The 16,675-nt window shown below is 40.8% G+C and overlaps 1 protein-coding gene across 1 annotated transcript in view; it reads left to right on the top strand.

Moving 5' to 3' along the window:
- The window catches only part of BSN (bassoon presynaptic cytomatrix protein), a 618,895-nt gene that overhangs the window by 349,798 nt on the left and 252,422 nt on the right, over positions 1-16,675 (top strand). The window contains exon 4 of the mRNA XM_029599675.1: positions 5,589-5,993. Within this exon, the coding sequence (XP_029455535.1) occupies positions 5,589-5,993 (405 nt within the window). The remainder of the gene's footprint in view (positions 1-5,588; positions 5,994-16,675) is intronic.

Genomic DNA, 16,675 nt, shown 5'->3' with positions numbered 1-16,675 from the left:
CCCCACCTCTCCATGATGGAGTGACTTGTTCTATAATAAGCCACTGAAGTTGCTCAAAGGTATGCTGGTGTGTGGCACAATGTTGTACAATAGGTGCTTTGAAATCCAGATTCTTCATGCAGCTCCGATGTTCCGTGAGACGAGTTCTAATTTTCCGTTTGGTCCTGCCCACGTATACTTTTTGGCATGGGCATAAAAGTCCGTAAATGACAAAGTCAGAATTGCAGTGGACAGAGTATCTGCGTGTGATTCGCGTCTGGGTGTTGGGATCTTGCCACACGATCCCTGTGATAGCTTGAGCACAGAAACTGCAATGACCGCATTGTGTTTGTCCGGGGGGTCCAGAAATAAAATCACCATCTTGGGTGGCACGGACCACCTGTTGTTTAATGTTAGTACCCCTGCTATATGCGAACATCGGTAATGAGTCAAAAATCTGATGTGGACTAAGAACATGCCAGTTACATTGAATGGATTGCCTGATCTGTTGAGTGAGATTGGTGTGTTCCAACACACAAGTAAGACCTGAAGCTTGTTTCTTACTCCTATATTGTAAGAGAGATTCACGTGGAGAAAACTTAGCCCTTTTGAAGGCTCTCTTGATAATGTTAATAGGATAACCTCTCTCACGGAATCTGTCACTCAAACTTACGCTTTGTTGCAGAAAGTCTTGTGGATCCGAACATATCCTTCGGATACGAAAAAACTGACCCACAGGTAGGCCTTCTTTGAACCTGCGAGGGTGATGGCTTTCAAATTTTAAGAAGTTGTTTCTGTCCGTAGGTTTCCTGAATAGGGATGTTCGAATGGTGCCTGAATTCTTGGTGATCAAAATATCCAAGAAGGATAATTGTTCCTTATCAAACGTCATAGAAAATTTGAGATGAGGATTTGCTGAATTTAACCATGTGTGAAATTCAAAAAGTTGATGTTCAGAGCCATGCCAGATGAAAAATATGTCGTCTATGTATCTAGACCACTGAGTGATGAATTTGAAAAAAGGGGAAGTATATATCGTTGTTTCTTCGAATTTGGCGACATATAAATTGGCGATATCAGGGGCTACTGGTGACCCCATCGCCACCCCGTGTATCTGAAGGAAATATTCCCGTTGATAGGAAAAATAATTATTGAAAAGGACTAATTCCAATAAAGACACTAGAAATTCTGTAGGAATGCGTTGAGGATGTGTTCGATTACTCATAACATCCTTACCCAGCATCAACGCCTCCTCTTGTGGTACGTTGGTGTAAAGTGATTCCACATCGAGGCTTACTAACAACGCTTCTTCAGAAAGGATTGGTGTATCTTTGAGTTGTCGTAACATGTGAGAAGTGTCTTGAATGTATGATTTCGAGGTACAGACAGCAGGTTGGAGAAAGTGGTCCAAATATTTGGCTATGGGTTCCAGAAGTGAACCGTTAGCAGATACGATAGGACGACAGGGGGGGTTAACCAAGGTTTTATGTACCTTGGGGACCCCATGTATCACCGGCGTTCTGGGAAATTCTACATTCAAATATCTTAATTCTTTTGAGGTGAGGAAACCAGCCTGAGAGGCTATTTGTAATAACTCTTGAATTTGACTGTGAAGATCCGCAGTGGGATCTGATGGGAGTTTGCGATAGAATTTACGATCCTCAAGTTGTCTGTGAATTTCTTGTCGATATGTAATGTGATCCATAACGACCACGGCGCCACCCTTATCTGCGGGTTTTATGATGATGTCCTGATTTTGTGCTAGACCCTTTAAAGCTTGCTTTTCGCCCTTAGATAGATTATAGAAAGTGCGACACTGGTGTGTCTCTATATGGGTAACATCCTGTAGTACCAGGGTTTGGAAAGCTTTAATCTGTGGGTCAACTGGTCCTGGAGGAAGCCAACGTGATTTAGGGCGTACAATGGACATATCTTGAGTGACATCAGTTGTGGAAAAATATAATTTAATCATAAGGGATCGAAAAAATCTATGCAGAGCAATCCTACAAGAAAAAGAGTCATGTTTATTAGTGGGGACAAATGATAATCCCCTATTAAGCACTGATTCTTCATCTGATGTTAAGGAGTGATGTGAAAGATTAATTACTGACGATTGGATTGAGACCGGGTGAACGGCTTGTGCCATGAAGTGTCTTCGTCTCGGGATGGTTGGTGTGTGGCTTTCTTGCCACGAGTCCGTCCGGGTTTGGGAGGAAACTTGCGTTTGTCTAAAAAAGGCTTACTACGGGCTTCTGGAGCATCTGTCCCGTTGGAGGACCCATCAGAATCTGCGAAGGCCACTTGTTTTGGTGGGGATGTGCCTTCCTTATATTTGTTAAGCCAAATATAAACATTATCTTCATTATAGTCGTTCTTATCACGATTAAATTTGGAAATTTTCCTCCGCTTGATGTCTGTTTTAAGTTTTTCAGTGGATCGTTGAATATGAGGTCTCTTTGAGCTTATCCACTCATTATATTGTTTCAGGATCTTTATTTATGTAGTTGTCACTAGTTATTTCCTGTATATGTGGATTCTTCATTTTTTGTATTGATACGATATATATCCAGCTTATTACATTGGCATGTGAATGGGGCAGGGTTTTGGAGAGGAAGGGCCTCACTGCCTGTCCTTTGCTCACGCAGAACAGAAGGAAGAGGAAGAAAATAAATGGCATAGATCATGCAGGAGATATGCCTGTTCCTTTCCTGTGGCTGATGCTGCTAAACTACAATGACCCTCTTAGGGGCCATTTTTCAAAGTTATTTTTTCATAAATAAAGTATGGGAGAGAACATCTTGATAAATTAGGCCCTTAAACCATAAACCAATGTCAGCTCCAGTACTCTGGCACACCTAGGTTCAAACTCTTTTAAATTTATATTTAGGGAGGGTAATTTTCAATAGTGTATAGAACTCAGCACTTACATGCATAAGTAGGTATACCTAAAGATACGCCTGTATGTTGTTAACTGTGTGGCAGAAACCACATAGTTTATAAAATAGGGTATGGCATCAGTTTAAAGATATGCACAAATGTTTCAGTACTTCCCTGTTTTTTAATGCAGAGATCATCATATTTTATACCTCAGTTTTATAAAGTATGCACGTATGGTTTATGCATTAAATAATTGTAACGTGCACATATTAACCTTCAGTTTATGGGCAGATGGAAGTAGGAATAGCCTAGTGGTTTGAGCAGTGAGCTGAGAACCAGGGAAGCCAGGGTTCAAATCCCACTGCCACTCCTTGGGCAAGTCACTTCGCCCTCCATTGCCTTAGGTATCAACTTAAGATTGTGAGCCCTGTGGCGATGGGGAAAATACCTACAGTGCCTAAAGGTAACTCTCCTTGAGCTACAATAGTTATACAGCATTCCTAGTCTCCATTTTTAATTAGAGAAAGTTCGTTTTCACTCAACACACAATTAAACTCTGGAATTTGTTGCCAGGGGATGTGGTTAGTGCAGTTAGTGTAGCTGGATTTAAAAAAGGATTGGATAAGTTCTTGGAGGAGAAGTCCATTACCTGCTATTAATTAAGTTGACTTAGAAAATACCTACTGCTATTACTAGTAACAGTAACATGGGCTAGACTTAGTTTTTGGGTACTTGCCAGGTTCTTATGGCCTGGATTGGCCACGGTTGGAAACAGGATGCTGGGCTTGATGGACCCTTGGTCTGACCCAGTATGGCATGTTCTTATGTGCTTATTTTATAAATCTGGCTTATGTATTCTTATCTTGCTTATGAAAACACTTCCAAGCATCAGTTTGCTGAGACCTACACCAGTTGACCCAGACCTTCACTGGTTCACCCATTTCCTCCACAAGTTTACCCACACCCTGCACCATTTCCTCTACACCCCCCAACCCATAAACTTTAGACAAAAGAAAACTCCAATTTAATTTCCACAACTTCATTAGCAAGTATAAAAGCATGCACGCCTGTTTGATGACATGTACATGTACTCCATTTATAAAATATAGATGTATGCGTATTGCCAAACCCTGACCCAGAATGCCCTCGAGAGTCCCTCTTTGTGCAAACATAGTTTTCTGCATGATAGCAACAGTACGTATGTACACCTGCCCTTCTGAAAATTCAGTTACAATGCACAGAGGCTACCTACACATGTATATGCTGATTTTATATGCACAATCCCTACTTAAGACTTTGAGCATTCACCCCAAACTGCTTGTTTTTTTGAAAACCTGCTTGTTTCCGGAATGCTGATGCTTTACCTAATCAGCAAGAGAACACAGAAACACCTTATACTTGAGCTGACAAATAATATAATTGAATCGTGTGGACACCTCATAAACTATATGTGGGCTTATCCTGAATGCTTCAAGCTGAAGGGTGTGCAGCGTTTTTAGAAGCTGCTATGCACGTCGATTAACTTGACCTTGACTGTGCACCCAATGTTTTAATCACTGGTGACCACACTATTTTTGTTGAATTTTAATTGTTTGCAGAAGAAACCGGACACTTATCTGAGCATTGCTTGGGCAGTATCTGAAAACACCAACCCGACCCGACATGATAGTGTTTCGTGGGCTTCATCAAGGGTGGAAAATCTATGCGGTGTATTCTGTCTCTGTCTCTCTGCATACACTGCTACTCGGTTTCAGCTTTGCATATAGGGAAAAATAACCCTTGCTGTAGTTACACGATGTTAGGTTCCATATTAGGAGCTACCATCCAGGAAAAAGATCTAGGCATCATAGTGGATAATACTTTAAAATCGTCAGCTCAGGGTGCTGCAGCAGTCAAAAAAGCAAACAGAATGTTAGGAATTATTAGGAAGGGAATGGTTAATAAAACGGAAAATGTCATAATGCCTCTATATCGCTCTATGGTGAGACCGCACCTTGAATTCTGTGTACACTTCTGGTTGCCGCATCTCAAAAAAGATATAGCTGCAATGGAGAAGGTACAGAGAAGGGCAACCAAAATGATAAAAGGAATGGAACAGCTCCCCTATGAGGAAAGGCTGAAGAGGATAGGGCTGTTCAGCTTGGAGAAGAGACGGCTAAGGGGGGATATGATAGAGGTCTTTAAGATCATGAGAGGTCTTGAACGAGTAGATGTGAATCAATTATTTGCACTTCTGAATAATAGGACTAGGGGGCATTCCATGAAGTTAGCAAGTAGCACATTTAAGACTAATCAGAGAAAATTATTTTTCAGTCAATGCACAATAAATCTCTGGAATTTGTTGCCAGAGGATGTGGCTAGTGCAGTTAGTGTAGCTGGGTTCAAAAAGGTTTGGATAAGTTTTTGGAGGAGAAGTCCATTAACTGCTATTAATCAAGTTTACTTAGGGAATAGCCACTGCTATTAATTGCATCAGTAGCATGGGATCTTCTTAGTGTTTGGGTAATTGCCAGGTACTTGTGGCCTGGTTTTGGCCTCTGTTGGAAACAGGATGCTGGGCTTGATGGACCCATGGCAATTTCTTATATTCTTATGTTCTTATGTTTACAATTTAGATCAATATTAAATTAAATTAAATTAGATCAGTATACCATATCTGTCTGAGCCTTAAGAAAATTATAACAATGGAATGGAAATAGGTGACTAATTCTCTAATTACTTTTATGTTGCAGAAAAATGAATGGCTATGTTTGAACTGCCAAACACAAAGGCTGCTAGAAGGAAGTCTAGGAGATGCCCACACTCCAGTGTCACTGCCTACTCCAAAGCAACAAGCGCCAGGATCACCCCGGCGACAGCAAGGGACAGTAAGTCAGCAGCAGCAGCCAGTGACAGAGCCATCACAAGACAAACTCTTCACACAAGGCAAGCCTTTCAGGATTTCTGAGCAGAACAAAGTGCAACCTGTCAGTGAGGAGAAAAAGCCCTCTGCTGTACCCTCTGAAGATAAGCTGCGGTCAAAAATGCCTGTTGAGTCTCCAAAGCCTGTTTTGCCAAAAGGAAAAAGCATAGGTACTAGGAAAGACACAGCAGTTAAAGAAAGCAAGATATCTGCTGAGATCCGAAGAGACCAAGAGGTGAGAGGAATTCATATATTTAGTTATTTGGTAATGATATATCTTAACTGGATTTCACTGAACACAATTGCATGAAATCTGGTAAACACCAATAAGATCACCCCATATGTGAGAATGTATAAAAGAGACCTAGAGGTCACCACAGTGACCTAACAACTGGGCAACATGTTTGAATTCACTCGGGGAATGATTTTTCAAAGTTTTTATCAGCAAAAACCTTTGATCAATCAAGCTTATTGGGCTGAGGAAATAAATGTCTGGCAACACAAATTTTAGAAAAGCACTCTATAAGAGCAATTTTCCATTTTCCTAGGCAGTTTGCAGATGTCTGCAAATCTTCCTTTTGAAAATGCAGCTAAGCAGAGAGTGTACATAGGTTAAAGTACATGTAGGATTTCGATTCTCCAAACTAACTCTTCCTCTTTTTTCTGGAGGTCAAAGTATGTGTGTTATGTAGTAGTGCACATATCTGCATTTGGGGAGAGGGAAAATTTTCAAATCATATTATTACATTGGTAAACACCTTTAAAAATTGTCCTCCATATGGATTCTTTCAAGATCAACAGGCTCCAGAAGCTCTCTGAGTTTAAAAAAAAAAAAAAAAAAAAAAAAGAAGCTATAAAAAATTAGGCTTCGGCACTTTCAAATGGCTTTTTCTGATCTTCTCTGCTGCAATGAGTGGTCTAGTCTCTCTCATTTACTGTGACAGAAGAAAGACAGAGGCAATGGCACTGCTTCTGTGTTCACTAGGGATAGGGTAGGAGTGGAGTGGAGATTGAAGCAGTGCCAGACTGCCAATGATTTTTTTTATTTATAATTTTCAAATCAAATATACATAAGATATTCAATATGGAAATATTGGCACATTGAAAATAAGAATGTTATACAGTAGTCATACCAAAGGAAAAATATACAAGTTGCCACTTTAGACTACAATGTGTGAGAGGAGGAACATATAGGAAAAGGCCATAGGGAATGGCTTTAAAACAAATTATGCAATTTACTCAATAAACAATAAGGTAGCTGCTTAACAGAAAAAACAACCCACTTTACACAATATCCACTCTATCTGTATTAGGAAGGGTCTGAATTCCCCAACGGGCTTCCAAAAAAGATTGTAACTGGACAGGATCAAAGAAAACAAATTTGGTAGAATCAAAAGTTATCACACATTTACAAGGATAAAGAATAATACAGGTTGCTCCCAAGGAAAGAACAGAGTCCTTCATTGCTAAGAACTTCTTTCTCCTTTCTTGCGTTGCCTTAGTTATATCTGGAAAAATCCAATCTTTTGGCCTCTAAATAGACAGTCTTTATTTCAAAAATATAAACGCAGAATATTATTGCGATCTTGCATAAAGACAAATGACACTAATAATGTAGCTCGATCAATCACAGTTTCTTCTCCAGAATTTTCAAGAAAATCAGTTAGATTAGAAGGAACATCCACAGCGTTATTATCCAGTGATCTTCTATTAGCTGGAAGAAAAAAGATCTTCTTTATAGGAGGAAGTGCTTTCTCTGGAATTTTTAGAACTTCTTTTAAATACATGGAAAAGAATCAGAGGGTGTATTCAGAGGAATTCGAGGAAAATTAAGTATCCTCAAATTTGAAGATCTAAGAGAATTTTCAATATTCTTAATTCTACGAGAGGTACAAGACAGGTCTTTGATGACATTAACTTGTACATCTTGAATTTCTACAATAGTAGTTTTCATGTCAGTCACCTTCTGTTCCAGAGAGGCCAACCACATTTCAAAAGTTTGAGATTTATTATGTAAATCTGTAGTTAAGGAGACCAAAGCGGTTAGAGATTTGTTAACTGACATTGAAACAGTCCAAAGATTGTCCATGGTAATGACATCAGGCTTAGCACATTCAGAGAGATTAGGAAAAGCTATAGAAGGAGTCCCAGTAGTTATAACAATATCTCCCAAACCTGCTTTTTTCGAATCCTTCGTCAAGGGAGATAATAGGACCGAACTTTCCTCGGTAAGCCATGCCCCTCGAGGCCCTTCTTCAGCGCCCATGTGCTGGAATTGCATCAGCAAGGTGGCAGAAGCCAGGCCAGGTGAAAAAACGGAGCCTTCCAGCTCTCCAGGTGCTCCTAACAAGGCCTCAACTGAGGCAGCATATCCAGCGGGAGGGCACGGAGTGGAATGGTGATCGGGGCTAAGAGATATATCTGCCGCCGATGGGCTGGCGTCCCCAGGTCCGGCCAAGCCGGCTTCAATCACCGAACTCTGGGTGAATCGTGCTTCAGTCAGTGATGTTTGGCGAAGGGGAACTGGCGAATTTGCCATCTTACCCTGCCGAAGAGCTCCTTTCCGTTTCCCCATTGAGTAAAAAAATATCAGAGGAAATAGTAAGAAATATAGCGGGAATTCCCAGGAGCTGTGCTGAAACACATCTGCTATGCAGCGGCCATCTTGGTTCTGTCCCCTTCAGACTGCCAGTGAGTTTTTTGTCTCTGTCTGTCATAGCACAATACAATGCAGTGAGGTTAGTAGACAGATTGAAGTGAAGAAGAGTCTTGATAGGCTGTCAGATGTTTTGGTTCTACTTCTAACAGCTTTTTTTGTGTGTGCAAAAGGAATCAATTATTATCATTAAATTTATTAATCACATTAGAAAAAATCTGTTACGATTCCTAGCCTTGGAGGCCTTGGGCTGGACCCCCTTACCTGCTGATGCCAGGCCCCGAGCTTGGTCCCGCCTTCTCTCGCGGCGGTGGGCAGCCGTCTTCACAGCCATGCCGCTGTCGCATGTCCTGGGCCTTCTGGCTCAGCGAGGGATTCCCCTCTGCTGGGCTGCACTTCCACTCCTCTTCCGGTGGCTGCCGCCATGCGGGCCACGCCACCACCACTGTCCTTCTCAGTTTTCTGACTAACTTAGTAGAATTTCAGTTAGATAATTTTCAGACCTTCAGAGAAGGTTTATATTTATCTCACTTTGTATGGCTGGATAACTTGCTACTTAATCGGATATCTTTTGAAGATATCCAGTTAAATAGTGATATCAAATTAAAAAAAAAAAAAGAAAGAAGAAGCAAAAGGGCTGAAGTCCGCTTTCCTCCTTCACACCCTCCTCCTTCACACCCTGTGTGTAGTTTACTCTTCCAGCACAGCATGTGTCAAACAAAAGCTGTGTTGAAGCCAGGAGTGGGTAAGTGCCTACCCCTCTCTCGGCACAGATTTTTTGTTTCAGGGAGATGGGGGGGAAGATCCATGGGAGAAAGGTACCATATAGCAACTGAAGGCCTTGGTGGTGGGGGGGAGGATCTGGCACCTGCACTATATTTTAGATATATATAGAACCAGAGAAGGCAGTGGGGGGGGGGAGGGGGGCAGCAGCAGACCCAGGGCCTTTTTTAATATTTAGAAGAGGATGTATAATGGGGGATACATGGCTCAACAAGGCATCTATAAAATTTGAGGGTCGAGAAGGAGGAAATCGGGCCACAGGCCTTTTTACTTCTTTTTTTTTTTTTACATTTGACATTGTAATTTAACCAGATATATTTTGAATATATTCAGATAAATAGCAAGTTATCCAACTATACAAGGCTGGATAAATACAAATCAAATTGGCTATATTCAAACATACCCTTCCTTCCTTACATGGCGGGGGGGGATAAGAGAGTCAGACCCACAGCGCGGGTCTGACTCCCTTCCCCCCTACTATGATTCCCCCTTTCCCTTACCCTCCTTTTCCTTACAAATAACTCCCTTCAAGACAGACTTTTGTTAATTTGTTACACATATGTATTTGATATGTATACTCCTAGTTTTTCTGTTTAAATTAGCACTTTGCTTTTTCCACTTATGTTCATTGTAAAGCCTTTGGCTGAATTACTGTTTGCTGTAAACCGAGGTGATGTGCATTACGTACCGCGGTATATAAAAAACTATAAATAAATAAATAAATAAATATCCAGCTACATGAAGTTGAATAACTTTAGGCAAGTATATTCAGTGAGATGTTTATTCCGCTGAATATATGGGACACGTTTTCTGACTAACTGTAGCCAGCTAAATTGTCCACTCAATGGCTTACTGAATTTGGATCTCTAATAATTTTAATAATTCTTTCTTTATTAAGCTTTTTAATAACAAACATAAAGAAATTTAGAGGAAAAATTGTATGCAGTTGTCATAATAAAGGCAACAACGGACCAATACATTCATGGCATCACAAGGACCCAATAATAATGGGGAACAATTTAGGAAAGTGAATCAAAGCAATAAAAAAAATCTTGGAGAGAAGAGAAAAATGTTTTCTTAGGTCTTAATTTAAGTTGCTACAGATAGACTCACATTTATCTACAAATGCAACGGAAAAGGGTGAAGTGGATAACAAAACTCAACTAAATAAGTCACAAAAGGAGTCAAAGAAAAGCAGTAACCTGAATGAGAAAAGCTGGAAAGCTATGAGCACAAATGCTTGTAGTTTGGGCAATAAAATCCCAGATCTGCAAGCCCTAATGGAGGCGGACTTGGACGTTGTTGCTGTCACGGAGACGTGGTTCACGGAATCTCATGATTGGGATACGGCAATACCGGGCTATAACTTATTAAGGAAAGACAGAGAGGACAGGAAAGGGGGAGGAGTGGCTCTTTATGTCAGAAACAATATCCAAGCATCTGAGCTGCAAGGAAGATGGGGCAAAGAAGAAGCACTATGGGCCGACCTAAAAAAAGATGATGGGGCATCCATTTTTATTGGATTGGTTTACAGGCCTCCAAATCAAATGGAAGAGCTTGACAGAGATCTGGTTGAAGACATCCAAAAGATGGGAAAGAAGGGAGAAGTGGTGATTGTTAGAGATTTTAATCTGCCGGATGTAGACTGGAGAATCCCTTCTGCAGAATCTAACAGTAGTAGAGCGATAGTGGAGGCCCTGCAAAGGGCTCTGTTCAAACAAATGGTAATGGAACCCACGAGGGAGGGAGCTATACTTGATTTAGTGCTCACTAATGGAGATAATATCTCTGATGTCCAGGTGGGTGCCCACCTCAGCTCCAGTGATCATCAAACGGTATGGTTTCATATCACAAAAAGGATATGGAGAAGTAGCATGAAGACCCAAGTTTTGCAGTTCAAAAACATGGACTTTGATGAAATGGGGAAGTACCTGGAGGAAGAACTAGAAGGCTGGGAGAACAGGAGAGATGTGGAACAACAGTGGGCCAAACTAAAAGGAGCAATTACCAAGGCAACTAATCTATATGTTAGAAAAGTAAAGAAAAGCAAGAGAAAAATGAAACCTATCTGGTTCTCAAAGGAGGTGGCTGACAAAATAAAAGCTAAAAGAACAGCGTTCAAGAAATATAAAGGACACCAAAGGGAGGAGCACAAGTAAGAATATCTGATGGAACTGAGGGACAAAGAAAGTAATCAAGAAAGCGAAAAGTCAAGCAGAAGAAAGAATTGCCACAGAGGTAATGCGAGCTGACAAAACATTTTTCAGATAGATCAGTGAAAGGAGAACAGTCCAAAGTGGTATACTGAAATTGAAAGGTGAAAAGGATCAATGGGTGGAGACAGATGAAGAAATAGCAGAATTAAACGAAAACTTCAGTTTGGTATTCACTAAAGAAGACCCCAGAGAAGGACCGACACTAGTTAACAAGAAACTGGAGGGGAGTGGAATGGATGAAACTCCGTTTACGGAAGAGAATGTATGGGAAGAGCTAGGAAAACTGAAAGTGGACAAAGCCATGGGTCCTGTTGAGGTTCATCCCAGGATACTGAGGGAGCTCAGAGATGTGCTGGTGGCTCCGCTGTGTGATCTGTTCAATAGATCCCTGGAAACGGGTGTGGTGCCGAGTGATTGGAGAAGAGTGACGGTAGTCCCGCTTCACAAGAGTGGGAGCAGAGAGGAGGCTGGAAACTACAGGCTGGTTAGCCTCACCTCGGTGGTGGAAAAAGTATTGGAGTTGCTGCTGAAGGAAAGAATAGTGAACTAACTACAAGCAGCAGAATTGATGGACCAGAGGCAGCATGGTTTCACCAAGATAAAGGTCAGACAAATCTGATTGACTTTTTTGATTGGGTGACTAAGGAATTGGATCGAAGAAGAGCGCTTGATGTCATCTACTTGGATTTTAGCAAAGCTTTTGATGCGGTCCTGCACAGGAGGCTTGTGAATAAAATGAGAAACTTGGGTGTGAGTGCCAAGATGGTGGCCTGGATAGCAAATTGGTTGAAGGACAGAAGACAATGCGTGATGGTAAATGGAACCATCCATTCAGGAAGGGCTACTAGCAGGAATTCTCCTTTGGATACTGGAACTCTTCAAATAAATATTGAAGAACCTTCCAATGTCACACTGGGTGAATTGTGGAGGATGTTAGCAAAACTGGACTCTAATGTATCTCAGGTTAATATACATCTTTCTTCTTTGGTTAATACAAATAGATTATCCATTGAGGGGCACAGAAAGAAGATTTATGAATTAGAATCATCTATTAATATTTTGTCTTCCAAAGTACAGGGATTACAAAATGCTAAGATTATGCATGATGATGCGGTGATGAGCGGAGTGCCTCAAGGGTCGGTGTTGGGACCGGTCCTGTTCAATATCTTTGTGAGCGACATCGTGGATGGGATAGAAGGTAAGGTTTGTCTATTTGCAGATGATATTAAGATCTGCAACAGAGTAGACACGCCGGAATGAGTGGAGAGAATACGACTGGATTTAAGGAAGCTCGAAGACTGGTCGAAGTTATGGCAGCTGAGATTCAATGCCAAGAAGTGCAGAGTCATGCATATGGGCTGTGGAAATCCGAAAGAATTGTATTCGATGGGGGTTGAAGGGCTGATGTACATGGAGCAGGAGAGAGACCTTGGGATGATAGTGTCTAACTATCTGAAGTCGGTGAAACAATGTAACAAGGCGATAGCTAAAGCCAGAACAATGCTGGGCTGCATAGAGAGAGGAATATCGAGTAAGAAAAGGGAAGTAATTATCCCCTTATACAGGTCCTTGGTGAGGCCTCACCTGGAGTACTGTGCTCAGTTCTGGAGAACGTATCTCCGAAGGGATAGAGACAGGATGGAGGCAGTCCAGAGAAGGGCAACCAAAAAGGTGGATGGTCTTCATCGAATGACTTATGAGGAGAGATTAAAGAATCTAAATATGTATACCCTGGAGGAAAGGAGGAGCAGGGGTGATATGATATAGATGTTCAGATACTTGAAAGGTTTTAATGATCCAAAGTCAGCAGAACTAGGGGTCACGATTTAAAACTCCAGGGAGGAAGACTCAGATCCAATGTCAGGAAGTATTTCTTCACGGAGAGGGTGGTGGATGCCTGGATCGCCCTGGTGAAGACCAAACTGTGAAGGATTTCAAAGGGACGTGGGATAAATACTGTGGATCCATAAAGCCTGGAGGATGGGAATGAAGAGAAGAGGTATGGGGGTGGCTTGCGAGAATGATGGTTACTACCTGGTGATTAATACCCTTATTCAATAAACGTTCACATAGTTAATGTGACTCCAACATTGCTCTATGCTTCAACAGCAAGAGGAAATGTAGAAAAGAGGATTTGCATTCAGGCAACAACCAACAAGGCAGTACAGTCTGGGTAAACAAATAAGCATGGGAGTAGCTTGCTTGTTGCGGCGGTTACTACCCCAAACCAATTAAGCCTGATGCTTCACTTTCAATGCATATCCAGCGTAGATCTCTGCTTCAATGGCAGGGGGGATGAAGAAAAGAGCATTTACATTCAGACAACAACCAACAGGGACTGATTTGCACAGTCTGGGTAAACAAATAAGCATGGGAGTAGCTTGCTTATTGCAGCGGTTACTACCCCTAATAAATTAAGCCTGATACTTCACTTTTAATGCATATCCAGCACAGCTCACTGCTTCAACAGCAGGGGGGAATGAAGAAATAGGATTTACATCCAGACAACATCTAACAAGGCATTGATCTGAGCAGTATGAGTATACAAACATCGAGGTAAATTGCTGCATATGACGGTTACTACCCTCAAACATTAAGCCTTATACTTCACATTGATGCAGCTCCAACACTGCTCTCTGCATCAGTGGCGGGAGTGGAAGGAAATTAGAATAAAAAAGTTACCAATAAGGACCCTGAAGTCAGCGGTCGGAGTAACAGATAAGTATGAGAAAATAAGTGTGAAAGCTTGCTGGGCAGACTGAATGGGCCTATTGGTCTTCTTCTGCCATCATTTCTATGTTTCTGTGTTTCTATGAACCTCAGATTTATCAATCAAAAATGTCTCAAGATGTGATGGGTCAGAAAATATAAATTTCTTACCTTGAAAGTTTATGAAACATCCTCAAGGAAATTTCAGAAAGAATGTAGCACCAATACCTACAACTCTACTCTTCAAGTTCAGGAAATGTCTCTTGCAGGCCTGAGTAGGTCTGAAGACATCAGGGAAAATATTAATTTTCTGTCCACAAAACAGTACATCTTTACTTTTGAAAAATTTCTCAAAGACCATTTCTTTTATCTCTTTCTAAAGAGAAAGAAACAAATAATGTAGCCCTCTTATTAATAGTATCTAATGACACTTCTAAAAAGGTAGAAATTCCTGGGCTATTCTCATTATCCTCCCTTTGTATACCAATCTGTTTATTGAACTGATTAGTAAAGTAGAAAATTTTTGAAATACAAGGGATATTATCCTCATCGTATAACAATATTTCTTTGAGAAATTTTTTAAACATCTCATATAGAGATAATAATCTCGTAAATGGAAAATTTACAAAGCGTAGATTTTTTGATCTCATCAAATTTTCAATATTTTCAATTTCAGCATGTAAAGCTAAACTATCACTAATATGCATAATCTTAGCATTTTGTAATCCCTGTACTTTGGAAGACAAAATATTAATAGATGATTCTAATTCATAAATCTTCTTTCTTTGCCCCTCAATGGATAATCTATTTGTATTAACCAAAAAGAAAGATGTATATTAACCTGAGATACATTAGAGTCCAGTTTTGCTAACATCCTCCACAATTCACCCAGTGTGACATTGGAAGGTTCTTCAATATTTATTTGAAGAGTTCCAGTATCCAAAGGAGAATTCCTGCTAGTAGCCCTTCCTGAATGGATAACTAAAGAAGTAGCTGCCTGAGAGTTCACCGAAGAAGACTCAAACACACTCCCATTAGGATTCAAAGGTTCAAGTCCAGAGGGAATCTCCTCAGATATAATACCTGGGAGTTGAGGAGGGGTAGGGCCATTGCCAGGACTCAGAGAGACACTGAAAGTGCCCCCAGCGCAGTCCTCCTGTGGCATTACAGTTAATCTGCTAACATGAGCATCCATTTGGCCGATATTATCTTGAGGAGCAGGAGAGGATGTAAAAATCTTGGCTTTTCTTTTCTTACCCATAAAGCTGGTTTTACAAGGGTTAATAAAGTGGAAACCAGTCTCTCCAGCCAAACAGCCGACGCCAGATGAAGCCAGTCAAAGCCATGTGCCCCTTTGGCGCGTGCAGCGTAGGTGGCGCGGCGGTAGCGGTGCACCGCTCCACCGCACAATCTAAAGGGCTCGCGATCGCCCTGTTGACTTCAGCAGTCGCCCTTCAAAGAAACCAGATGAAGGCAATAGATAGTTCAGCTGCAGTCAATTCAGCAGCAGGAGCCCTTGGCACAGACGGGACAGCAAGAAATTCAGAGCGACTCATCTCTCTCCTCCAAAGAGTCCCCCAGATCTCTAATAATGGCCACTCACTTTGAAGCCCCGGTCAATCTTGCTACTGTATTCTGGATTAACTGGAGCCGAGTTAAGAGTTATTTGGGAAGATCCAGAAACATCATGTTAAAGTAATCAAATCTTGAAATCACCAAGGCTTGGACTATTGTTCTTAAATCATGTTGTCACAAATAGCAGTGAATCTGATGAATAACCTTAAAATAAAATAAGCAGTCTTAGCTGTGAAGGAAATATGATCAGACAAAGACAAATATGAATCAAGCCAGATCCCCAAATTACAAATGGTTCTCATAAGTGCCAGCTGGTGAATAAGGAAAGAAATAACTAAATCCTGCTTTGGGTTAGGTAACCCAACCCATAGGACCTCAGTTTTACTAGGATTTAGCTTTTAATCTATTATCCAAACACCGATTTCCAAACATTCAGAGATACCTTCCAAGGTCATATTATCATATAATCAAAATGATTAAATCTTCTTTCTAGTTTACTAATAGAAATTTCTTGGTAACCTAAGTAAGGTTTTGCAGGGATTCTCAAACCAGCTCCCAACACCACTCCCTTGATTATCATACATGGACTTCCTGGAATATCAAACATATGTTCTATATTTGGGATAAATTTTCAAAGTCTTAGCACCTTTTATATAGGTAAAATAGATATAAGCTGCCTTTGAAAACCATATTCAGGTAAGTGGATTTTTAGCCACCTGAAAACATGTGTACACTTTAAAAACAAGCATACAGTTGGCCACATAGACAATAATCATTTCAGGAAAGGCATTTTGGAGTTGTATTTGGAAACTACATGCATATATTTCCAAAAATGCACATACATCTTAGACATTCCACTAATGCAGTTAATTAATGCTATTGTTTTGAAACATAAGTGTGCGTGCATGCTTTTAGCCACAAAGATATTCAAATACAATTTAATCTGGGTACCTTGTTTTTATGCAGGCTTAAAAGTAT

The sequence above is a fragment of the Rhinatrema bivittatum genome, chromosome 4 (assembly GCF_901001135.1).
Source record: "Rhinatrema bivittatum chromosome 4, aRhiBiv1.1, whole genome shotgun sequence".
NCBI lineage: Eukaryota > Metazoa > Chordata > Amphibia > Gymnophiona > Rhinatrematidae > Rhinatrema > Rhinatrema bivittatum.
Note: the sequence above shows the minus strand (reverse complement) of the source record. Positions and strands in the feature narration are given on the sequence as shown.